This window comes from Sminthopsis crassicaudata, chromosome 4 (assembly GCF_048593235.1).
Source record: "Sminthopsis crassicaudata isolate SCR6 chromosome 4, ASM4859323v1, whole genome shotgun sequence".
Classification (NCBI taxonomy): domain Eukaryota; kingdom Metazoa; phylum Chordata; class Mammalia; order Dasyuromorphia; family Dasyuridae; genus Sminthopsis; species Sminthopsis crassicaudata.
The window spans coordinates 142,643,576-142,670,664 of NC_133620.1; the positions used below are offsets into that span (position 1 = coordinate 142,643,576).

The window sequence follows — 27,089 nt, forward strand, 5'->3', positions numbered from 1 at the left end:
GTGCTAAAAACTTTAAAAATATTTTCTCTGTTTTATAGTTAAGGAAACAGGTTGACAACAGTATGTGACTTTGCTAGTTATCACAGGCTGGATTTGAACTCAGTCTCCAGGCCTGGCACTCTGCCTGCTGTACCACCTAGATGCTCCATGAAAAAGCCATAAATTCATAATTTCAATTTAACTGGTAGCTCCCTTTCACTGTCACCCTGCCCCTTCCATGATGTCACTAGTGATTTAGAGTGGATTCTCAATTTTAGTACAATGAAATACTTCTAGTTCTTTAAACTTATTATGACTACAGTGTTGTCAATCTTCATGAAACTTTCCCTAAATTCTTCAAATGTAAAGGATTAAAGGATTCCTCCCTCCCCAAGTTTCTTTTAGCAATTTTAAAAATAGAATTCTTCTCCGAATTTAACATTCTGCCTCATATTAGATGACAAACTTTCTGAGGGAAGGAGCTATTCATAATTCTATCCTTTGTGTCTAGCACGAAAGTGCTTATTTTGTTTATTGAACAGAAATTATTGCTTTGCTACCTTCCTAACAACACCTTACACTACCACCTCCTTATCCCTTCTCCCCACCACACTGTTCTGTAAGTGATATTCTAACCAGATTGGACAACTCATATACTCCTGAACATGTCCTGTACTTTCTCTTCTCCACTTACATTATACCCCAAAACCGGAATTCCTGCCTGTTCCCAGTCTCCACATTTTACAAACTCATCTTTCAATGCCCATCTATCCAAAAATCTCTCCCTAAGAACTCTCACATTACCCTGCTTATACTTGTCTCATTCACCCCTACATTCCTCTTATCATTCTTTCTACTAGATTATAAATGCCAGGAGCTTTGTAACAATATATTATAAGGACTGTATTGTAATCTTTATATATTCTGAAAAATTTATATTATGAAAGGTTTGGCCAATTCTTGGTCTCTAAATCTTTTCTTACATTTTCTTACATGCTTACATTCATTATAATTCTTACATTTTCTTATATTCTTACATAGTTTTTGGATTTCCCTATTTCCATCTTTAACTATAATATTTCTACATTTCTGCAGCTTCAACATTGCCTCTTAGACTTTCAAGGGGCTGGCCCCAAATATCCTCCAGGAAAATGGTCTGCAGTGTCTAATCTAACACCGGACAGCTGTTTGTCTCAGTGGTTTCACCTTTTTGACCCCGAACTATGTTGTCTCCCATTTAAATTCTGGTTGTATCCAGCCCAGGGCCTGTGTTGTTCATTTTATTCAATACATATTAAGTACATGGCATATTTCAGTCTGGAGCCCATCACAAGGTTCAAATCAGTTCAAGTATTGATTTACTATCAGATGAATAAAGCTGACAATTCCCCAATGCACTGTACACAAACCAACAAAAGCTTTCCTTCATGATCTCTGTGTTAATATGTACATTAATGCATAGAGCCAGGCCAGTTTCCTGAATTCACTTTTAAATATAGCATCATATATACTTCAGAAACTATTCTAAGAAAACTTTCCTCTCTATATATCTTTTTATGTATTTAAGATCTTCATTAATTTTTCCTGTAAATTACATAATTATACAATCAAATATCTCAGCATATAAAGAGTCCTACCATATATTATTATGGTCCAATCCTTCTCTAGTAGAGTCATTTTGCCTAAAGTAGTGGAAGGATGGGATAGACTTGATTACTGGTCAGAGGAAGCCATTTTTTCAAACAAACAAACAAACAAACAATCCCCAAGTTTTTAATTGATGTATTTTTGTATCAGCATAATTTCCCTCAGTATCCCTCCTAATCTAACAAATAATATTTTTTTAAACATTAAAAAAAAAAAAAGAAAAAGCTAAAAATATGTACAATGTATAACAGTTGGAGACTTCCCACTTCTGCAAAAGGGTGGGGTGAGAATATCTCTTCTTTCAAGTCTTGCTTATTTTTTATAATTTTGACTTTTTTATATGTGTGTAGTTGTTCCATTTATATTGTTGTAGTCAATCTATATTGTTTTCTTGACTCTAGCTTGGGAAGACAATTTTCAAAATGGGAAAAGTTTTTATAAAACAATAGTACTGTGAGAATATTTGTCTATACGTGCACATGTATATACTTTATTGAAATTAGTTAACATTGGTAGGATCAGAGATTTAAAGCTGAAGTTACCTAAAATGTTTTTTGGTCCAAACCATTTATTTTAAGAAAGAACATGATGAGGACAAGGGGAGGAATTTGAGGGACTGGTGGTAGTGATAAAAATCACACAGGCATTATCAAAAGTAGAATATGAATCCTGGTCTGCAGAACTAGTGTTTCTCCTTCTCCTCTTCCTTTTTTTTTCTTCCCCTCTCTCTTCACCCCCCTTCCCCTCCCGGCCATGTTTCTTTCTGTCTCTCTCTCCCTCTCTCTGTCAAAATTCATGACAACAACAATATCTATATAATAATTCAGTAGTTGGGCAATTATACCATTTATGATCTTCTGGATTTGTTAACATGCCCATCCTATACATCTGGCCAGTCTATGCTGGCTTGGCTTGACATAGGTGAGAGCTTGTCCTCTGACATTCTATTTCTATCTCACTGTGTATACTTGCATATGCAGTTGGGAGTGGAGAGAATATAGTTTACAGGCTTATTCATTGCATTTTTTATTTCTGAGCAAGTTCATTCATGTTTTCCCACAGAGCATTTTATATATAGTAGAAAAGTAAGCACATGATTGTGTATTAAGCCCATCAAGATGCTTAACTATTTTCTTCCACATTAAACTACTTTTATCTCGTCTCAAAGCATCTCAAAATAGTGATATATGAAATACTTTCTTGCCTCTACATGCTGGAAGTTTCTGGGATAGATCAAGTTAGCATAAGTTGAGGGACTGGAAAGATAACAACTGTTGACTCTATTAAACTAATTTCTCCTTTTTCTTTTTTCAAACCTTCAAGTCTGCCCATACAAACATCTAAATAGATCTATATCCTAGAAATTTGGGGACTTATGTTTGGACTGTATTTTTCAGAGCTCTAAACATAGTTATATATTATGCTTAATTATCACATCGGCTTATTTCAATACATTAAACTAGATTTTTCAAGAGCAGATTAAATTTTTTTTTTTTTTTTTTATTATATATATATTTTATAATATTATCCCTTGTATTCATTTTTCCAAATTGCCCCCCCTCCCTCTATTCCCTCCCCCCGACGACAGGCAATACCAAACATTTTACATGTGTTACAATATAGTCTAAGTACAATACATGTGTGTGAATATCATTTTCTTGTTGCACAATAAACATTAGATTCCGAAGGTACATGCAACCTGGGCAGACAGATATTAGTGCTAACAATTTACATTCGCTTCCCAGTGTTCCTTCTCTGGGTATAGTTATTTCTGTCCATCATTGATCAACTGGAAGTGAGTTGGATCTTCTTTATGTTGAAGATTTCCACTTCCATCAGAATACATCCTCATACAGTATTGTTGTTGAAGTATACAGTGATCTTCTGGTTCGAGCAGATTAAATTTGAAAGGATATATTTTTTATGTTCTTAAATCAAATGATTAGCTAGAGTGGTATAAAAAGGCTTTTTCTGGCAAGATTAAGAAACTAACTTCCAATCTATACATTTCATATATATTTCGTTTACTTACAATCTACATATGATATGATATTGCTTTTTTTGGGAAAAAAAACGAACTGACTTTTATACACCTGATTTAAAAATGAACATTCAAGGAACACAATGCAAGTTAAGGTCTATTTATTTGTATTTGGGGTCACTGGCATCTTTAAAGCAAAATAAAGGCAGAGTGCTTTTCTGTAAAGACTACGGTATTTGTGAAAGACCTCTGGTTACTATCAATGACACTGGACAAATCACATTTTTTAGTCTCAGTGTCCCCATTTGTAAAATATAAAGGTTGGCTGAAATGTTTATTTTTGAAAAGGGTCTGTTGATGCTATTTCTCACTTCTCCAAAAGACTGTTTCCATGAAATAGAATTCTTCTTTCTAGCCTATAAGCTTATACTTATTATATTCTTATACACATTGAGAGTCTCTGAAAACATGTGATTCCGTCCAAACTTCTTGTGCACTGCTGACTCTTTATCAATAAGAAAAGGAATGCTCTCCTATCAGTCTTCTGAAGTTACAAATGGTCACCACAGTGATTAGAGTTGTTCAAGAAAACACTGTTTCCTTTTACATTATTATGGTTATTGTGCAAAATTTTCTCCTGGTTCTACCTACTTCATAAGCCAAGTTTCTCTGAATTATTCATACTAGTTATTTCTCATAGCACAATATTCCATTAAACCCACATACTTGTGTAATTTAATCATTTTCCAAATGATGAGCACACACATTTAGGTATTTTGTATCACAGAAAGAATGGCTATGAATATTTTTTTATCTATGTATTTAATTGTCTTTGAGGTTCCTGAGGGGTATGCTTTTAGGTGAACTTTAAAGTCCCTTCCAGATCTACTCTCTCTTAAATGAATATGTAGACCGGCATTAAAAGTAAATAAACCTGTTTAATAAGAAAAGTCCAAAGAGTATATAAAAGAAAAAGTAAAATATGATTTTCTATTAAGAAATTAAATACAACTACTACTAGTACAATGGATATGACACATTCAAGTTTTTAAAAACTAGTGTCTCCACAAGTTGTGTTCTTTTATGAGATTCAGTGGGGGGGGGAGGGGAAGGAATGGTATTAAGCTCTCCTATGGTATCTGAGTTAGTAAGATATAAATCTTCCTTATTCTGCAAGGCTATTTATACTTATTAAAACATCAGCATGACATGTTAGCCAAAGGCACTCACTAGAAGGATTTTGAAATTGAGTAAGAAAAGAAACACGAAGCAAGCCTTTAATAAATAAATCATCCTTCAGTATTGATCAGTCAGAAGATGCAGTAATATAATTAGCTGTTCTCATATGCCACTGAAAAGCAGACCTGCTTCTAGTAGTGCTTTAATTTGGGGTGTTGTCTTTAATACACATTTTCCCTTTGTTTTCCTAGTTGGTCTCCCTCTATTTGGGAATAACATAAATCCTGCAAATTTGACCTGCCAGCTTTGCCACTTATGTCAGGTATGAATATGGGCAATTTATACAACCTCTTCAGACCTCAGTTTTCTCATCTCTAAAATGGGAGTATAAGGACTTCTAAAATTCCTACCAGTTCTAACTCCATGAACCAAGAGAGAAGGAAGGTAAGCTGCTATCTTGTGTTTTTTTGAGGGTTCTTTTGAATGGCCTGAAAATATCCAGAGATGACAATTTATTCACCATTTTCAGTTTTTTACAGCACTGGCAAATTGAGGATTAAGCTAGTTAAAACTGGGAAGTTGAAAGAAGGTAATTACAGAGTAAATTATCCAGGTTCCTTCCTTTTTTTATCCCAACTTTTACATCTCAACCTTTCTCCTCCATCTGTAAATTTAGCAAGAGATAGACCCTAGAAAAATCTGTGATGTGGAACATTTGTTTCACCACTTTATATCTTATAGTAAAGTAATTGATCACATTTAGTATATTTCAGTATAACAAATGTAAATTTTATGAGCAGTTAAAAGATATACACTTATGTTCTTAAGCAAACAAACAAAAAAACCCTTTAGAGCTGTAGAAGATAATAAAAAAAATTATGTGCATTTCAGCTGTTCTCTTTATTTCTAATCTCACCTTGACCTCTCAAAGACATTTTTTTCTTCATGACGTAAACATTTCCAGAAATTTGGTAGGGATTAGAGATTCTTAATGCTTTAGAAAGATTTCCTTCCTTAGCCAGAGAGTCATTGTGATTCACAAGCAGGTCATGAGACCCTAAAAAGTCATCTCATCTAAACCCTTTAATTTTAGAGATTAAGAAACTTCACTTTCAGGGCCTCTCCGAAAATCTAGTTCACAAACACAAGGTTAACCTTCCCTACTATAGGAATATTCCACCCAATATTCTTAATTGCTTCCAGGAAAAAAGTGAGGTGAACCATTTTAAACAAAGAACATAATAGCAATGTCATAACTAATTTTTGTGATTATGTGATGGATTAAAAGAATTACAATGTCACTATAGAATGGTATTAGCAAAAGCTACATATGACCTATTTCAAAAATTAAAAAAAAAACAAAAAAAACCAAAACTAAGCCTGATATGATAGAATGTACCTATAATCCCAACTACTCAGTAGGCTGAGCCTAGTAGAACTGCAAAGCTGTAGGAGAGCTAAGACTTATTGGGTATCTCCATTAAATTTAAAACCTAGCATGGTGAACCACAGGGATCAGAAGGATACCAGGCTGCCAAAAGGGTGAACTTGAGATCAATAAATGTTACTTGGGCCCACTGCTATAACAAGCTTGGGAAAGATAGAGAAACCTATTCTTATAAAAAATTAAGTAAAATAGAAAGATAAAAAAATGCCCAGTTAAGCTATTTTTCAAATGAAGACTGGGAGTGAAGCTATTTAAAGGGAGATAAATAGAACAGAATTTTAGAATTCTATTACCATAATATCTGGTGGAATTTTCTCTTTTTTCTCCCATACACCTTTTTTAATTTTCAAGAAAGAACACATTCTATTCTGCCAAACTTGGTCAAAATTAAAATAATGACCAACAGCTGTCAAAATAAAACTTGGGGGAGGGGTTAAGTCATTGTTATGGCTGTTTTTATAAATTAAAGAACTTTTGGCTCCCCCATACAGTGATTTTTCACCCATGTGAAAATTATATTTAATTGAATTAAGTGTTTTAGAAATGGCACAACAGACATAAAATGAATAATAAAGATCCACATACTCAAAATTTATTACATATTAACATGGGAGAAGAATGCCAATAACAACAGGGATCTGGAAGCACTACTGACGTGACCCGTCTCAACCTGGAGAAATGACCCATTATACACAGGCTCTGTTGAGATATAACATAAATACAAATGTATTCAATCCAAACTAAAAGCTGATTTTTAGCAGAAGGGTCAGAGTGAAAATTTACATTCTTTTATACCTCAGGTTACAAAAAAGAACTTTTCATCTATCACACTACTAATGATATTATGGTTTTGCAGCTGGGCCAACAAATTAACTATCTGGCTTTGGTAGTAGTGACTTAGAGGATCAGTCTGTTGGTTCCAAAAAAGGTAAAGAGTAACCGATTGTTACCAAAGGTTAAAAAAAAAAAAAGTATCTTGATCAAATCCTTTTCTTACAGAATAACAGCTAATAAGATTTATAAAGTTTGTAAATCATTTTACAAAGATGATTTCATATGAGTTTTACAAAATTGCAGGTGAGCTTTTTAAGATCAAAAGCCAAAGTCACATATTACTTCAAAAACTGATGTCATTTATATTATGTCTTACGTTTATAGACTGTTAATGTAAAATATCTTATGAGGGAGATTTGGCCATTACTTTGCCCATCAAAGTAAAACTCCAAATACACTTAGTCACTGATTGTTAAGAGTTGAAAATTAGGAAGTTCACTATGAGAAAAAGAACTCTAAATGGATAATTGAACATATTGACTGTACAGCTGTGAGTTATTAGATTTTTCTTAGCCTTAATTCCCTTATCTATAAAACGCTATCTACCTTGCAAATAAGATTACAAAAGCAAAATGCTTGGAAAACCTTAAAGCACAGTGTTCATTACTTGCCTTTTTTTCCTCCTTACAGAATCTTGTCACTTGAAGCTAATTAGATCATTTATCTAGTTTAATTATTGTAGTTCAATGATGCAGAAATATGCTTTAATGGAAGTATTTTTTAAATATGGAATCTATAAACTTGTTTTAAAAATATTTTAAATAACTATTCCTAGTTTACTTTTGCATTCCTATGTATTTTGTTTATGCATTTACAAACATTATTTTAAGAAGAGATCTACTGGCTTCACTGGACCACCAAAAAAGGCTAAGACACAAAAAACATTAAGAATCCCTACTTTAAAGTAAGAAAACAGAAAGTTCAAATAAAAGATGCTCAAAAATACTTCAAAGATATTTCTCTCCTTTACATTCTTCTAGCACTCATGTACCACATTTTTTGTCTTTCATGTACAGTCTTGTGAGATTTTTTTTTGGTATATATATTTTTAAATTTGGACTCTACAATTCAACTAAGTGCTTTATTCGAGACTTTCTTCATCCCTTTATCCTAATGCTATTCATGGCTTCTAAAATCCCAAACTTAGATTATCCCTACCATTCACCTCTTTTCTATGTATTTCGCTGCTGCTAAAAGTGTTGGATGAAGTCACAGCCATTGTGACTTGATTCATTAGAATTCTGTTAATAAAGCTGAACTGGCCCCTCACCATAGCAAGGCAATCCTAGAAATCTTTCCTAACTGACTAATTACCATCCACATATTGGCTGTTCCAAACCTCTCTTTGAAGTCTTTCACGTAATGACACTCCCTTCTCTGCTTTCCTTTGGGGTTGTAGTGAGAATCAAATGAAATAATATCTATAAAAGTACTTAGTACAATGTCTAACTCAAAGTAGATGCTTAATAAAAATGCTTATTTCCTTCCTTTCTTCAACAGAGAAACTTCATGCTTTATTAAGAAAAGAGTGACCATCAGTTTTGAATTCACTCTTCTCACTTAATTCTACAAGTTAAACCAACTTGACACTCCAATCCATTGTTTTAGTCTCTGACTGGGGACAGCTAGGTGACACAATGGATGGAGCGCTGTGCCTGGAGTCAGAAAAATTCATCTTCCTGAGTTCAAATCTAATGTCAGGCACTTCTTAGCTATGTGATCCTGTGATTTTCTCAGCAATAAAATGAGATGGAGATTTTCTTTTCCAAAAAACCCCAAATGAGATCATGAAGAGTTGGACATTGATTGAAATGAATGAACAAAAAGTTTCTGATTAAGAAGTGGCTCTTCCCCTTGATCAAAGTGAATACTTTCATTCCCTCCCTTCCTATCTCCTACAACAGCCTGTACCCACAATTGCCCACTTCTGGCTCCAAATTTAATCTTCCCTTCCCTGATGCTTACAAACATGATTAGGTTACAATTACACCAACAATAGCGCTCATTTAAGCCAATCATATCTGTAAGTTCCACTTCTGCTCTGATTGTCTATTCTCCTTCAACTCTCCCACCACCCATGACACCGTTCAGACACTGACTTGATGACTAGTGATTCATTGCCTAGAATTTTCTTATCACCAAGGAATAAGTCTCAGTATGGTGTTTATTTCCTTTCTGGCTTATTGTCTGATCTAATCTGTCTCCAAGTGGGCTGCTGCCATCCACTTTCCATTTCCTCTTCATTTGTTTTCTTCACTAAGCAGAATATAAGCTACATATGAGTAGGGTCCATCTTCATTGTCCAATTTTTGTATAAATAATACCTGGCACATAGCAAGGACTGTCTATATATCTGCTTGTGTCTGTCTGTATGTCCATCCATCCATCTGACTGTCTATCTTCTCCCTTTGAAATTCAAATGCCTAAAAAGGTGACACCATAGGCAAATTAGAAGAGCAAGGAATAGTCTACCTGTCAGAACTATGAGAAAAGGAAGAATTTATGAGCAAGCAAAAGAAATAGAGTGTTGCAAAATGTAAAATAGATAATTTTCATTATATTTAATTGAAAAGCTCTTGCACAAACAAAATCCATGCAACCAAGATTAGAAGGAAAATAAAAAGCTGGGAAACAATCTTTATAGCAATTATCTCTGATAAAGGCCTAATTTCTCAACTGTATAGAGAACTGAGTCAAATTTATAAGAATACAAGCCATTCCCTAATTAATAAGTGGTCAAAGGATATGAGCAGGCAGTTTTCAAATGAATAAATCAAAGGCCTTGAAGAATCACTTTTGATTAGAGAGAAATGCAAATTAAAGCAACTCCAAGGTACCACCTCACACCTATCAGATTGGCCAATATGAAAAAAAAAGGAAAACAAAATAATAATTGATGGAGATGTGGGGAAAAGGGACATTAATGCACCACTGGTACAGTTGTGAATTGCTCCAAACATTCTGAAGAGCAATCTGAAACTACTCAAAGGGAACCAAACCAAAAGGGTTCATACCCTTTGATCCAACAATATCACTACTAAATCTATATCCCTAAAAGATCATAAAAAAAGGAAAAGGACCTACATGTACAAAAATAGTCATAGCATTCCTTTTCGTGGTACAAAATACTAGAAACTGAAGCAATTCTCCAATTGGGAGACTCAATCCCATACCTCTCTAGATTTTGGTTTTTACCCTAGCAATTTCCCCTAGCAAAAGTACTCTTTTAACACACAGCCTGCAGAAATAGTTTCTATGCCAATTTCTGTAGAAACTCAAAATCAGAAAAAAAACCTAATAATTCTTTCAAGGGTTTAAGAGTTTGGTGAATGCCTCCAAACTGATTGATTAGCACAGTGTGCAATATTCTTGAGCAATGTTTCTAGGTACATTAACATTGTGCTTTAATTTAACAAGGAGATCTGGCTGGCTGAATGAAATAAAGCCACACATTAAAAAGAGTTACTGGTTTTAAAATGATAAGCAGAAAATAGATGCCATTTCCTAGAGAATGTTTTATAACCTACATCTAACAGGCAAAAATTTTTTGTAAATATTTAACCATGTTATTCACTCTGGGGAACAAATGGAAAAAATAAATGAATAATTGTAGATATGCTTCAGGCTGCACAGTGTTATGAGTTCCAAGCATTATTAGTTACAATTAAGGCCAAAGCTACATTAACTTAGAAAAATTTACTAACATATTTTCTTTATTAATCTGTCTTCTTCTTTTCTCCATCTATGACTGAATCTCTGTCTGCAAGGGTGGTCCAGCTATTCAATCTCCAAAAACTGCTATTTTTTTGTGCAAATTATATTTCCCTGCCATAAATTCCTTAGTATGTTCCAATTATATGCTTCTAATTAAAGTTAGAGATGTTATACTAGAATAAATCTAAGGAAGAGACATACTGATAGAAATTTAATGAGCAACAATTTTAAGGGTGCCTTGTACTGGGTTTTAAATTTGGAAGATTTGACTTTCTAAAGAGTTCTGACTCTCATTCATTTTACATTATTGACCTAAAGAAATCAAACATGAAGAATAAGAGGAGCTGGGAGAGACAAGAAACAGGTTATGACAACAGAAGAGCAATTCTTAGTGAAGGAAATGAGAAAGGATTAAAAGAAGAATTCATAGGGCCAGACCATAAAGGGAGTTAGAGACAATTGTCTCACTGTAGGTTGGAAGTCCTGAAACTGAGGGACAGAAATGGGTGAGACAGCATAAATTAGCATGAGTAGGTAAAAGCAACTGTCCATTCTACAAGTAGAACACACCACTGATTTGTTGGCAGTCAATCCATGTAATATTGATATTCAGCATTATATATATAACATACCTTGAGGCAACTTATAAATGTGAGTTATTATTTCTATTATTATAATTGTTATCCTGCATCCTATACAGATGCCCCACTGTGGCATGTAGGTGGTGTTGAATTGTTGAGAGCTATGTTTGAGAAATAACATGGTATAAACTAATAGGATGTTGGACTTAGGAGTACCTAAGGTGTACCTGAGTACGTATCTCAGAGGGTTCCAGTGAGACTTAAATAAGACATTATAGTTAAGGAGCTTTGTAAACCTTAAAGGGTTTCAGTTATCATTATGTAAACAGTGTATTCTATCATTAGGTAAACAGAGCTCAAATGCTGGCAGGTTCTACTTAGTAAGAAAAGTTTCAATAATTGGTCTGGCCATCAAGTATAATCTGTCACCCAAGAACTAGCACCATTTCTGGCACACAGTAGGTGTTTAATAAATGATTATTGATTGGCTAGTATACCCAGATCAAAGAGGCTCAACTCTGGAAGAGTAGCTACCAGGTGGCAAAACATATGCAAGGAAAATTCCCCCCCACCCTGAGGCTGGGGTAAAGTGACTTGCCCAGGGTCACACACATTTGAACTCAGGTCCTCAGGAATTCAAGGCTGGCGCTCTGTCCACTGCGCCACCTAGCGCCCCAAGTTTAATTTTTCAACACTGACCCTTGAAAAATCTTATGTTCCCATTCTCTCCCCCCATACCCCACTCTCCCCTAGATGGCAAGTAATCAAATATATATTAAACATGGTAAAATATATGTTAAATCCAATATAGGCATAATATTTATACAATTACATTGCTGCACAAGAAAAATCAGATCAAAAAGTAATAAAATTGAGAAAGAAAATAAAATTCAAGCACATCACAACAAAAAAGAGTAAAAATGCTATGGGTGGACCACAACATAGCATTTTTACTCTTTTTCTTGTGATGTGCTTGAATTTAATTTTCTTTCTCAATTCCTCAGTTCCTACAGTCCTCTCTCTCTGGGTGTAGATGGCTCTCTCCACCACAAGTCTACTGGAACTGGCCTGAATAATGGTGAGTAGTTTTAATCAGTGAAATTAAAATGCTGTAGAAGTGTAAAAGCTATACTGAAAGGAATGCACATGGAGAAACTACTGATCCTTCAACGTATCAAATTAGCATATTTATATTAATAAAAATATAAATATGCTAATTTGATACATTGAAGGAACCTTGTATCAAACTTAAGGTCTAGCCCAACCATAAAAATTCATCAACTTTATTTATTTTTTTTTTAAGAGGCAACAGGGAAATTTGAGAGACAAAAGTGACTTGTCCAAGGTCACATGACTAGTACAAGTTAAGTGTCTGAAGTTGCTCAGATCCTATTGATTCTAGGGCTAGTATACTATCCACCGTGGCCTCTAGCTGCCCCAACTCATTAACATTAAATAGGAAAATTAGGTAATGAAATCCAAAGGACCCAAAGAACCTAATAAAGACAGGCAAAAACTATTACCTGAGCATTAATTTCCTCTTATGAATTACGTAGGCATGCATGCCTATATGTGTGTATTAGTATGTAAATGGAGAAACAGACAAAGGGAACTCTAGTTGAGTGAACTGGTACTAAAGCAGATTTAACAACTTCTCAGCAGCACCAAAGTCTTAAAAGGGCTTCCTGGGGCTCAGAAGTTATGTGATTAAATCATGGCCAGCAAGTATGGGAATCAGGATTTAATTCCAGTTCTTCCTGACGAAGGGCAGTTCTCCATCTTCTGCATCGTACTTTTCACTACCGTGAGCATTTTTGGGAAATATATTCATGAGAACCATCTTCTTTCTCCAAAACATACAGTTAAAGGTCAATGTTCTGAAGAGATGACACTTACAGGTGTATGAAAATTTCCTGTCTGTTCTAGGGACATGTGCAGCCAACTTTCAAATAAGATCTAAGTAACACCTCAGTTTGGTCATAATGGGAGAAGATCTGGATGACAAGAGCACATGAAAGGAATTAGGCAACTAAACTCCAGGAAGGTGCTGACAGGAATGAGAGAGAATAAGATAGAGGAACTGGCCTGTATCAAGCTAGAGAAAGAGCCTGTGAGGTGGGAACAGGAAGTGTACCTCTGCGGTGGAAGAGCAACAAGAAGCTGCATGATATGTGCAAAAGGATGAAAGGAAGAGGAAACCTGGCAGTAGCTCTCTAACAGAGGACAAAGGGGTGAGAAACAAAAGGACCCCAGACAAGGAGGTCCTCCTCACAGATTATAGGTCAAGTCTAGTCTGTTTCCTGACCCAGTGCAGAATTAGCGATTCCAATTCCATTTCCAAATGGCCAGCTTTCAATTAAAAGTTACATTCGAGATCCTGTGTACTGTAGGAAGAAAAAGGAATGGGAAAAGCGAAGGGACCTTTTGTATTTTATCAATAGGCTGAAGATTTGACCCATAAATATGGTGTGGGGGACTCCAGGAAAACAGTGACTTTCCTTGAGTCACAATGATTTCTGTAGAACCCTTAAAACACATTCTAAGATAAAAGTGGCTGTGGATGTTCTTTTTGACTTGTGATGGGTGCTAACATGTTAATAAGGATGGTGTTAACATCTCATTTATAGTGTGGTTTGGGGTGTGAATGTTAAAATTCCTCGCTGATCTAACTGGGTATATAAATCACTTAACAGGATGGGGTGGAAATGGTTTGGACTTAAATTCACATGGTTTGGATTAATGCACCTTAGTGAAGGTCCATAACAACTTCGCAGCTCTGAATCCCTAAGTAAGGGTGGAGGCTTAGACAAAAAAACATCACCACTCAGTTTGGAAATAGCATCTCTGGCCTGAACCTAATTCAACAGGAAACTAAACATTCAGCACATACTTTTACAGAAGAGGGAGGAGAACAGAAAACAAAATGAGCTGAACTGAAACGTGAGAAAGTACAACATAGCAATTACTTTCCTGGGTGGGTCAGCATCTCTCTTTTTACATCCCCCCAATCCAATAATTCTCCACCCAAGCATTAGCCGAGAATGACCTCACTGGTTTCCTAAACACACTTCAACAGCCTTCCTGCTCTCCCAGAGTCAAGCCAGCAATGATGTCAACAGTGCACCTGTGTGAGTGATGTGGCCCAGGGTCAGGGTTACATGGCTCAGAAGATAAAAGCCTCCCTCTGTCAGTGTTAATGAAATGAAACTTTTGTTTTACTGCTCATCTTTTCAGTTTAATTTTCCTGGAAAGACTTCCTTATTTCAAAGGATCAGAGTCAAGTACAACAAGGTTACTATCATATCTACAAACAGATTTTCCACAGATCCCCTTCAAATACTTCACCATTCAGATTTCAGGGGAGATTGTAATGGAGTGTTGAAGAGAAGGCAGCTATATGGCATCATATTCTGGAAAGGACTATGGAAGATAATTAGAATCTGCTGACTACTCAGTCTTGTTAGTGTAAAAGGATTATCCCTAAAAGTTCTGATAGTCAGAGGTTATTTAGCTTGGCTCCATACTCTTTACTTGATTCCTATTCCTTTGGATGAAGGAAAAAAACAAGTTATTTATACTTTAAAGCCCTATTATTTCCTTGAACATTACAGATAATTAATGAGTGTTGAATGCTATCATTCCTTTTCTTTCTCTTTTACATAAAGTACAAATAAACTAATTCTAAATTTAAAAAAAAACCTTAAAGTCATATCAAAACATGATTAAATTCTAATGATTTAGAATTGAACTAAGACTTTGAGGTCATCAGATATATAAAAACTGACACAAAAGAGAGGTACTAAAACACACATTCTTCTCCCTCCTTCTCCATACCCCAATGATACTAGTTTTGGGTGGTATAGGTAATATGGAATAGTTATAAATGTAGCAATTTAATACTTTTTTGAGTACTATGCATAGTAACGTTTTAAAAGTATTTGAAAACAAACACAGTAATTTGTAGAATGATGGAACTAGAATAAATCTTCATGGTTATTTATTCATCTTTACCACAGTGGTTCTGTCTGTTTCTCAAAAATGTTTAAAAATACATATTGAATGGTATTCTATGGGCATTAGTCAGGATTGGGGTACTGTTCAGCATCAATGGATGGATGAACTAGACATTTATGTAAGTTTTATTAAAATCACAAAAGTAAATGAATGGATGACATTTACTAGAAGCAAATGAAAAATGGCTTTTTGGGAAGAATACTTAGCTAATTAGTATGAGGCAGAGAAGGACTAGCTATATATTATTAACATAAAAAAGAGACTTATAATCGTAACTGCCTGTAAGCTGAATTCCAATCAACCATGAGGAACTCCTGTAATGCTCTATAATTTTTTTTTTAATTTAATTTTTTATTTAATTTTAACACACATTGCTTTATGAATCGTGTTGGGAGGGAAAAATCAGAGTAAAAGGAAAAAACCATGGGAGAGATAAAAAACAGAAAAAAGAAATGACTATAGCATGTGTTGATTTACATTCAATTTCCTTAGTTCTTTTTCTGGATGCAGATGGCATCAGTTCATGTGTATCTTTTCAGGCCTAAAATCAACTTGTGCATCATTTTTTAAAAATAGAACACTAATATTCTATTACCTTCAAATGTCACAACTTGTTCAGCCATTCCCCAATTGATGGACATTTACTCATTTTGCAATTCTTTGCCACCATAAAAAGATGCTCTATAATTTGTTACACAGATTAGAGAACCACCACATTCATCACTACTTTAGGTCTTTATCATTAACAGTGAAGGGATTTGGACTCTACCAATTAAGAAGAGAGTTCAGCAAGGATACAACTTAAATGATGAAGTGGTTAGAAAGGAGAATGAGGGAAAGAATGGTTATAGAATACGGAGGAGAAAGGGTTAACTTTCTCTTTTTTCTCCCCATAACATTCAAAAGTACTCACTGGACTTCCAATTTACACATAAGGACTCCTTACCCAAAAGAAAGAGAAACTAGAAAAAAAAAAAACTACAGAAGAGCTAAATCTTCCCTTTTCCTTGCCATTTAGTGTTTTTTAGTGTGCAGTATGTATATAAGCACTCAAAAACTTGATATCATGACTTGCATTCTTCCATGAAGCAGTACACTCATTTTCTTGACCTTACTAGAGAAGAACAGCATTGTTTCCTGAAAATAATTGCTGGATCTGGAATCCAATGACCTGGTTCAGATCCCAGATCTATCACTAAATGACTTTGTTTTTTTCCCTCTGAGCATTTAGGGTATCAGTTTCCTCATCAATGAAATGAGTGGGTTGAAACAGATGACTTTTAAGAGCTCTTCCAGCTCAACACTAAGTTCTGTCCTTCCATCCTAGTGAGCATCATTTCTATTTTCTTGTCTACATTCACCCCACCAAGAAACAGCAGTTACAATCACTGTCATAGCTGTTACATGAGATCAAAAAACAATCAGTGTCCTTCCCGTATTAGGATATTCTAGGGACAAGTGAAGAAATTCACTTGTGCACACTCACTGTTTCCTGTTCCGAGTCCTTAGAAAGTACTCCTCTCTAAGGCCACAATGTCCCAGTGGCCTCCACTCCAAAAACTCTTTTTCGTCAGGAACTACTTCCTTCCTTGTTCCTCACATTCCATTGTCTCAGAGGAATTCTACAACAATAAACCCCAAACTCATCACCATTCCCCAAATGTGTTTCTACAGGAGGAAATCAGCCTCTGTTCTGGGAAGAGGAGATAACTGACAGAACTCTCTCTTCCGGAAATTCAGTGAGTCTCCCAGTCCCTATTCTTGGGCCATTCCACACATTCATACTGTAGCTAGTCATAACTCACAGTGATGTCAGAAGCAGCTTGGCTATTGTTCAAAAGCAAGATGTAGCTGGAGATCAAAGGCTAACCTTAGAAGCTTCTGATTTCTCCAGCTCTGTTTTGGTTTTCTCATAGAGGGCAAAAAGGCCAGACCATACATTTATTCTATGTCTTTTGTATTTTAAAAATAAAGGAAGAAAATTGGCACATTCAGCAAATAACTGCTGTAGGATTCATATGTTTTCCATTCACTAAAACTTTTCTACTACTGTTAAACTCACTTCTGGCTGCTTATATCTAGAGTGAAAATTTGCTGTTTTGTAAAACTTGGTATCCTCTCCATACCAAGCACCTAGGTAACTCCAAACATAGGACCAGTCCCATAGGCTAGTCCCCAGCCCCCTATGAAGGCTCTCCTTTGCCCTTCTTTCTAAACCCATCCAGATATGGCTGAAAGTTTCTGCAAGACACCATCACATGTGGCCTGATCTTGGAACAGCATGCATTGCTTTGGAATATAGACCCAGCCTTCCTTCTAATCTACCTCAAACTCTCCCATCTTAGGCCCTTTCAGCTTTTGCTCACTCTGTGCTTCTTCCATAGCTGAGCTAGTAAATCAATTAGGGCTTGCATGACAAGATATTAATAATTTAATTTGTCACTAAATACATGTGCATTAACTAAATAGACTTCTGGAGAGAATGTTTAGCACAAAGAAGTATGGTAAGCCAGAAAGACATATTAGTGGCAAGTACTCCTTTTTCCATCTTTCAGATGAAATAGGTAGTCTCTCATTTCATACATGCATATAGGACTGACTTTTCACATACCACTAAGTTAGGTCTCCTACTTGATACTTATGCTGACTTGAGTAAGGGCTTTTACTTTATAAGGTCTTAGTTACATTGTCTATAAAATGAAAGGATTGGAATAGATATCTTCCAAGGTTCCTTCAAGCCCCAAATTTATGATTCTATAATTTAACAAGAATGTGGTTAGCCTTTCACTTTCATTTTCACTGAATATTTAATTTTCTTCAAAATAGCTGTAAAGCATTCCATAACTTTTCTTCCCCATGCCTAGATTTTTTCATTATTTCTAACTACTTAAGCATGGGGAATGAATATGAAACAATATTATCCCCATTTTATGGGCCAACTAGGTGGTACAGTAGAAGGAATACTGGACATGGAATCAGATCTAGCCTCATATATGTTCTAACTGTATGACTCTGGGCAAGCCACTTAACTCTGTTTGCCTCAGTTTCCTCATCTGTAAACTTAGTTGGACAAGAAAATGGCCAACCTCTCCTGTATTTTTGGCAAGAAACCCCAAAAAGGATCACTGAGACCTCATTCAGTCAGGCAAAACTGAAAAATAACTGAACACCATTTTACCACTGAAGGAATGAATTTAAGCTCCCATGTGGCAGAAGTGGGAACATGGAAGCAACCTTAGATTTAGAGTATTGCACATTATATCTATTTTCATATATTAACTCTGTTTCTTGCTACCTATGAGACCTTGGACAAGTAACTTCATCTTGCTAGGCCACTTTCCTCATTTACAGATGGAAGAGATTGAACCAGATGTCTCTTTCTTTCCCTTCCTAATCATAGCTGGTGATTCTCTGTATTTAACCCAAACATTCACTACAGGACTCTTGTTCATCCCTATATCCCATATTAATTTTGAGACTATTTCTATGATTTGTTTGATTTTTTTTTCCTCATAGAGTTAAAAGCTTTAAATGTTTTATCAGTTACATGAGAAGAAACAAAATTATTTAAGTTTAAGACAAAAAAGAACATTTAGATGTTCATCAATTTCCTTTGAATTTAATTCAGTTTTCTAATTAATTTCAACACTTTAAGTATGGAAATACTTTCACCATGAATAATGCCTCACTTTTTTAGTAAAACCCATATGGATCAGCACTCAGTAGCTATTTATAAGTAGGTACTGAATTGACTAAATTTGGCTGTGAAAGACTTGGTCTATTTAAGGAAATCAGATCTACTATTATAATACAGAGATTTGCTAACACTAGAATTAAATAATGTGCCTCAGGTTTTGATAAAGTGTTTTGACCAACTGTGGCATGTTGGCAAAGTGTGCCTACTTTTTTAGGGGACTGTTTATAAGAACAATAGCTCTTTGCATAATCTACCTGGTATGCTTATTATGAAATCAAGTATATTACTTTATTCAATTCAAAAGATACTTACTGAGCATCTATCATTTGCATATCACCTCATCAGATGCTAGAACTACAAAGATGAAAAATTATTAAGTCCCTCTCCTCAAATGCTTAATGCTCTTAGTCATAAAGTTCATTAACAACATATGAAAACAAACCTGCTCTAGGTAGTTTGTATATTATTCTTAAATGGTAAACTTAATTTTCTCAAGCAATTTTTATCCTCTGTTAACAATTAAATATTCAGTATAAATTGCATGTCAGGTTTTAAATACCAGATATAAGCAATTTAAAAAAAAATTTGGTAAGTTGAAATTATTTTTGATATGAAAAGTGACAAAAGCCTTCAAGTTAATATATTCCTCAGTTCCCCCTGGTCTGTATGATTTCCAAAGAAGATGAAGAATCAGAGAAATTGTCTTAATAAAACAAGGGATGTAAAAGATTTATGGGGCATATCACTCACCGTTCCAACCAATGGGTAGATAAATCCAGCACCAATGCTGGCCCGGACATCATTAATCGGTAAAATGAAACCAGTTGGGACCCCTTTCTTCTCAGGTTCATGAGAAAGAGATAGGTGGGTTTTTGCCATGCAAATGGGCAAATTTCCAAAACCCTGAAAGAAAAAAAAAAGAAAATATGTAGAGTGTATATATTTTTTAAAGAACAAAAATACTTCTCTACATGTTTTCAATCTTAACTTATAATTTAGGAAAAATACTATGGTGAATGTCAAACCTATGCTAAGCAAACAGTAGGTGTTCAATAAATACTCATCGACTAATTGCTACTAGGCTACATATTTTAATTTCTGCCTACATGAAGCTGACAGCACCTTAATTATCTTTTTTTTTTTTTTGAGAGCTAAATACTCTTCATACATAGATTTGTGATAAAGTGTGTTTGATTTTTAGAAAGGATATCCAATTCTTTAAGGCAGTCAATTCTCTATAGAAAAGTGATCTGGATAAAGTATCCTCCAATAAGAAACTGTTAGTCATGTGCTTATTAATTCTGAATGTACCAGAATGCAAAGGGTGCCCCCACTGTGTTAACTTATGACTCATAGCTTTTTGATCTGCAGTTATCCTCTAAGAACTAGAATGAGGTCATTCATTAAAACTTCTTATTTTCAAGGACCAAAAGCTAAACTTGAACCAGAGTCCCAAAGATTGAAAGGGCAGGAAGTTACATGTGAAGTCTGACAAAAGTACAATGTACTCAAGCATGATTTTGATTAAATAGCCTATAGTGCCCCCTTTAAAAAATGTTTTACTAATTAATTATAACTCCAAAGTTGACACATAACTTTTAAAGTTCATTTCCTCAACTGGCCCAGAGAAAAGGAAAAAAAAAAAAAAACACATGCAAAGGTAAAGAAATTAAAATTTCTTTCAATCAAGCTCAGATTTACTTTTTGAAAATTTTACTGAGAATTATAAATAGAAATGTGTTTTATTATTTTTTTAAGAGGGCCTGCCTCACTTTTACAGACTAAGAAGACTCTTGCCAAGAAGTAGATGAACTGGATGTGATGCATTCCACAGCCCAGGAGATCAATGCAATCACTCCATCACAGTCACTCTACAGGACAACATGAAAGCAGAATCTCAAGTGGACTAGTGAAGCACACAGACCATCCTAAGAATGTTTGATTTGCTGTCAGCTTTATGAAATGTGGAAAGTCTTGGGCAAGAACTCTGGCTAAATCCAAGATCTCTGTAGTAACCATTTACTTTGATGGTATTTAAAAAAAAATCCCCATGACAAATAATGAGTTAAAAAAAAAGGGGGGGGGGAGAGGAGATAAGAAATTCAAGTCTGAGGGCCATGAAATGCAGAACAAATTGTCTAATCTATCTTTTCTTGTATGAGAATACTACATTCTACCAGCCTTTATAGGGAAAAGAAAAGACATGTGACTTGATTGACTTTTTTGGGTAATGGCAATTGCAAATGCATCTCTAGGATCACAGAATCCCTGATGCAATCAGCTTAATTATTAGTCCTAATAATCCCAATTAGGATTAATAATCATATTAATTAAAACAAATTATCCTAAGAATAGTCCTATCAGACCTAAAAAAAAAAAAGGATCAATAAGGGCCTATTAATACCATGGCATAACGAATTCCCATGTCACCTGATAGGAGTAGATGATGCAATAAAATATCATGTTTTCAACCTTCTAGATTCTTATTTATTCATCTTTGTGTAATACTAATATTTCAGTGTCATAGCCTAAACTCAGCAGAAAAAAAAGTCAGTCTGCTGAGTGAGAAAGACTTAATCAGTCAATTTAATTCAGTTTAACAAATGCTTACTAAATACCTACTACTTTTCGTAAAGGCACTGTTCTAAGCATCTCAACAGAAGGACTCAGTCTTTGTTTTCATTTGGCAGAAGGATGAGACAGATAGAAAGAAATGATTTCGTGCCTATAAGAAGTCAAATGAATGACTCAAGATATCAAGGGGGGAACAATGACTGCTGGCTAGATTTTATGGAGAAGCTAACATCTTGGTGGACCTTGAAAGAACTGATCTTGCCAATAGTTGGGAAAGGGTGGGATTGGGAAATGTTCATTTCAGGCATGGGAGGCAGCATGTGAAGAAGTATCAAGTCAGAACCTTAGAAGAGATTAAGAAACGGCAAGCAAGGTTACCTGCAAGAAAATACCCAAAGCATGGGGCATATAATGAAATGTTTGACAGGTAGGTGGAGAAGGCCTCGAGGAAGGATAGTTATACAATAAACAGTGGATGCTAAGGATGGCAGGTGGCACTGATATACTGTTTTTTGTATAGTATTTTGTGGAATCCTATCTCATTTGACCCTCACAACCACCCTGAAAAATAGGTACCATTACTGTCCCTAGTTTACATATGAGCAAACTGAGGCTGTTAGAAGTTAATTCTCCAGAATCAGGAAGCTAGTGTCTAAGGTCTGCTTTGAATTCATATTTTTCTGATTTCAGACTAGTGCTTTTCATTTACCTACTTAACTGAAGGCACTGATGAGATGAGACTGCATAAATTTGTAGCAGACTGAGTTAAAGACAATTTTATAACTTTCTAGCTTTGTCCAAATGTGGATAGAGAGCTAACAGTTATTTAAGTTGATAATCACGAGAGCAGAAACAACAGAAATTTAGGGATTCAGTTGCAAATTAGTTAAACTTAAAAACATAGATAATATCTTTACCAATAATTCTATGAAGATTGATTCCCCTCACTTTGAACTTAGATAACATTTTTACCCAAAAACCTTAAAGTAGGTTGTTGAAAATAAAAGTAGATTTTAAAAAGTTCAGTTACCAGACAAGTTTTTAATGACTCTCTTTATCTACATTACTTTTACCTGTTGTGTGTAACGCTGTATTTTAGATTGTGCCTCAGGGGAAAGTTCAATATCTTGGGCTCCATAGACTTTTTGAGCAATAGTTCTTATTTTTTCAACAATGGGAAGCTGTGAAAACATAGATGAAAATAAAAATATTAATTGCAGCCAGCTGAAAGAATAAAATTTTTAAAAGTTTTTTGTTGCTTTGCATTTAACTAAAATGCATTTCTAATATTCCTCTACCATTTTAACATGATAAAAGAAAAAAACAAAACCCTTGTACCAAATATGCAATTAAACAAGACAACTCCCAATATTGTCTATCACTTCCCTCAGGAATTAGGTACATAGATCAAAGTTCTTAAATCTTTTAAAGTTGTTTGACAATATTGGTTCCCCCCACCAAATAGTTCTCCTAGTTCTACTGACTTCATCCTGTATCAGTTTATTTGAGTCTCCCCAAGATTATCTGAATTCATCATCCACACATCACAATCTGTTCAGTCATTGACCTCCAAACAAAAGTATTGCTTTTAAAATTTTCATTATGAACATTTACACCCCAGAAATTGGCAAATGCTACAATTCAAGGTTTAATTTGCTGTTTTGCTAAAAAAATACAGAGAAAATGTTATTAATGCAGAATAAATTTAAAGATCCCACTCAAGAGTTGACTGTTAAATATTTACCAAGACACTCACCTGAACCTCACATCCTTCCTAGGCTATCCCTCAACTAATGTGAACTCTCTCAATTTTCAGTTGTTTGCCACATTGAAAAAGCTGCTGCAAATATTTTTTGTACATATGGGTTCTTTTCCTTTCATCTCTTAGTAAAGATATATGGGTCAAAGGATATTCATAGTTTAAAAACTTATTGGGGTGAAAGAACAAATTATAAGGGGTCCATTCAATTTTTACTTTTCTCATCAAGCTTCTCAACAAGATCCTGAACAACAGAAATGGCAATATCATTAAATTATCTCAGGCTACAGTCTTCATTTTTTTCATAAACTGTTAATTATATCCTCTTTTAAGGTCATATGTCAACCAAGAAATAAAAGCCTTAAAAGCTTAGTCTCTTAGAAGACTGGCTGAATAGTTTCTAGTACCAGAAAGTTGTAACCAAGATATACAGGAGAAGACTATTTCTTTTATATGCTTTCATAACAGATCATATACAAGAGTCCTCCTTAAGGAAAATAGCTATCATTTTTATAATAAATAAAACTTTACTAGGAAGAAAGTACATAGGTTTAGTCTCTGAACTAAATTTAGAATTAGATGGAAGAAAAGGAATATAGGACTGAAGGATAAGCCCATCTTGAGAGTCAGGCAGGATTCCTGAAAAGCCCAAGTGGATACTGGCCAGTTAGTATCACAGTAAGTAGAATCCTAGCCTTGAAATCAGGTACACTTGAATTCAAATCCTGCCTACTTAATAGCTGTGTAACTTACGGCAAGGCGCTTAACTTTTCTCAGACTCAATTTCCTCATCTGTAAAACAGGAATAATAATTATACCTATCTCTCAGGGCTACTGTGAGGATCAAATGAGATAATACATGTAAAGTGTTTTGCACATCTCAATGGGCTATTTTAATTGCTTCTTATCAGTCTTGTCAGACTTGGTAGAGATAGTGAAATGGTTTGACATTTTTTTCTCCAGCTCATTTTACAAATGAGGAAATTGAGGCAGACAAGGTTCCACATTCTAACTCAGGTCTTCTTGACTCCAAAGTTGATATTCTATCCATTTTGCCACCTAGCTGCTCAGGTATAATGAGAAGCTAACTTAAATGTACTGCATATGAATGCATGATCTCAGAGCCACAAGGTATAAAAAACCTAGCATTAGAACAGCAGTGATAAAATCTATACCATCTCAATTATTCTTTAAGTAATCACACAGAGAATAGGATAGGTAGAGAACACAAGAGATAGGTACAAACTCAGAGCTAGCAAATAGTAGATTACACTGGCTACATCCAATTGGGTTTCCAGTTCAATGCTCCTCCTGTCATACTGTATTATGTTACCCCTCAGTGTCAAGTGGGTCAGAAGTCAGCAAAAGAGACATAGAAGGGGTAAGAGAGGTAGGAAAAAGAGAATAGTATTGATGAAATTGAGTATTTAATTGATGAATATTTAGTAACATTGAACAGGATGTAATGATAGACTAGAAATAATACCAAACTATGGTAATATTAAAAGCTGCAGAAAAAATATGGAAGATGAATGTTGAACAAAAACATAGGCTTGCACAATCATGAACTTAGAAGCCAGTTGCAAGAGGGTTAAAAGACATACCAGCTCCCCTTTCTACATTTTTGTATCTATCATTCCTGGAATGCACTTCCTTTTCATTTCTGCCTCATAAAATTACTTAAGGACTACTTAAAAAAACAAACAAACAAAAAAAACTTTTACTGATGTCTTATTTTTGCATTACATATATTTATAGATTACTACCACTTCCTGAGAAGTCTTTGTTACAGCAGTTAAGAAAGATTAATACAGTAACCTTGTCTCAAAGTTCATGCAAAGTTTTGCATCTGTATTACCCCACCCACCCATCTAAAAAAAAAAAAAAAAAAAAGAAGAACACAAATCTATTTTTTCTCCCTTCCACAGTTCCCTTCCTGCATGGCGGGGAAGAAGGAAAGCAAACTTCTTTTAAGTACCATATTCTACAAGAATTTTTCCCTGATCCCTCAAACTGTTAATTCCTTTCCACCCAAACTACCTTCTCTTGAACTGCTTTACATTTATTTATTTATCCTTTATGAGAAGCTTCTAACCCAGATACTGAATATACATGTAACTTACATGTATATACATATGTATAAATGTATACACACATAAATACATATATGTATACATACATATATACAAACTCTATTTGGAGTAAGAGATCCTACAGCATAATACACATAATACATATATACATACATCTACACACATATATACATACATCTACTTGTGTATACACACATATGTATATCTACTTGTGTGTATATATATATATGTAAAGCTGGAAGAAATATCAAAGATGTCCTTATATCTAAATCTTTCATTTTAAAGAAGCTGAGAGCCCAAGTCACTCAGATAGTGGGTGCCAGAGGGAGGATCTGAACTGAGATCTCACTTGAGAGTTAGTGTTTGTCCACTGGACTCTCTTTAAAGGGTGGGATAAGTAAAGAGTTTGGAATTTAGACCAGATGACCTTTTAAGTCCCTTCTAAGGACAAGATTTAATGACTTTATGTAGTTGGAGAAGAAAATTTAGCTGGATTTAAATTTGAAGACAACAAAATTATCCCAGAATGATTTTAACAGTTGCCAAAATTTTTAAGAAATCCCAAGTCAGTTTAAACACAAGGCAGTTTTTGGAAATCTTTGAAGGAAGTGTTGTCATTTAATTATGTCTGACTCTTTGTGACCCTGTGCAGCAAAGCATGCCAATAACGTCTATGGGATTTTCTTGGAAAAGATACTGGAGTAATTTGCCATTTCCTTCTCTGGCTCATTTTACAAATGAGGAAATTGAGGCAGACAGGTGACTTGCCCAGGGTCACACAGGTAGGCAGAATAAGGCCAGAGATTCAGATTCAGGTCTTCTTGACTCCAGATCCACTGGTCCATTCACTGCGCCACCTAGTTGCCCCATCCAGGCAAGTGACCTTTCCATAAATAATTAGATCATATACCTACAACAAGATAGGACCCTCACTCCTAAAGATGGGCCCAGAAGTGTTTTCCCTTGACATTATACTTTAACATTACATCCTCCACAGTTCCCTAAGTGCTTGGCAAAGAAATAAACTATTAAAGTAATAAAAATTAGCAGGAAGCCTGCTTTTCCGTCAGCAAGAATAAAAAGCACAGAGGAAACTCAGTGGTCATTTTTAATTAGAGCAGGCCAGCTCTTCCAAACACTGTATCCCCTTTATGGTCCAAAAGAAATGGAAAAGAAAAAACAAGCAGGTTCCAACCCTCATTCATGCTCAGATTCCACCCTTTCACTGAGAGATCATAAAATTATAGTAGTCAGGCACAATAGTAAAAGTGATTCTCATTTAAGAGTGAGGGAAATTTAAGGGAGTGAAAGAGAAAAATTTAGAACTGAGAATATCATAAAAGTAAATGCTGAAAGCAAAATTTATATGTAATTGAAAAAAAATACTATTAAATGGGGAAAAAAGAACAGAAAAGAAAAAAAAATTGTAATAAGTAATAGCTCCCCAGGAGGGATAGCAAGGATAGAGATATGTAAAAACAAAATATTCAATAAAAGTCAACTTCTTAAAAATAAAAAAAGGCTTACATTGGAAAGGAAAAATTTAAAAAAGGCAGTGGTATTATTTATGATGATACAGATTTTCATCTA

At 34.8% G+C, this 27,089-nt stretch overlaps 1 protein-coding gene across 5 annotated transcripts in view; it reads right to left on the bottom strand.

The window, feature by feature from the left end:
* The window catches only part of MTHFD1L (methylenetetrahydrofolate dehydrogenase (NADP+ dependent) 1 like), a 192,487-nt gene that overhangs the window by 27,318 nt on the left and 138,080 nt on the right, over positions 1-27,089 (bottom strand). For all 5 annotated transcript variants that reach the window (XM_074309565.1, XM_074309563.1, XM_074309567.1 and 2 more), the window contains exons 25-26: positions 22,721-22,828; positions 19,824-19,976 (exon numbers count right to left, since the gene is read on the bottom strand). In XM_074309565.1, the coding sequence (XP_074165666.1) occupies positions 19,824-19,976; positions 22,721-22,828 (261 nt within the window). The remainder of the gene's footprint in view (positions 1-19,823; positions 19,977-22,720; positions 22,829-27,089) is intronic.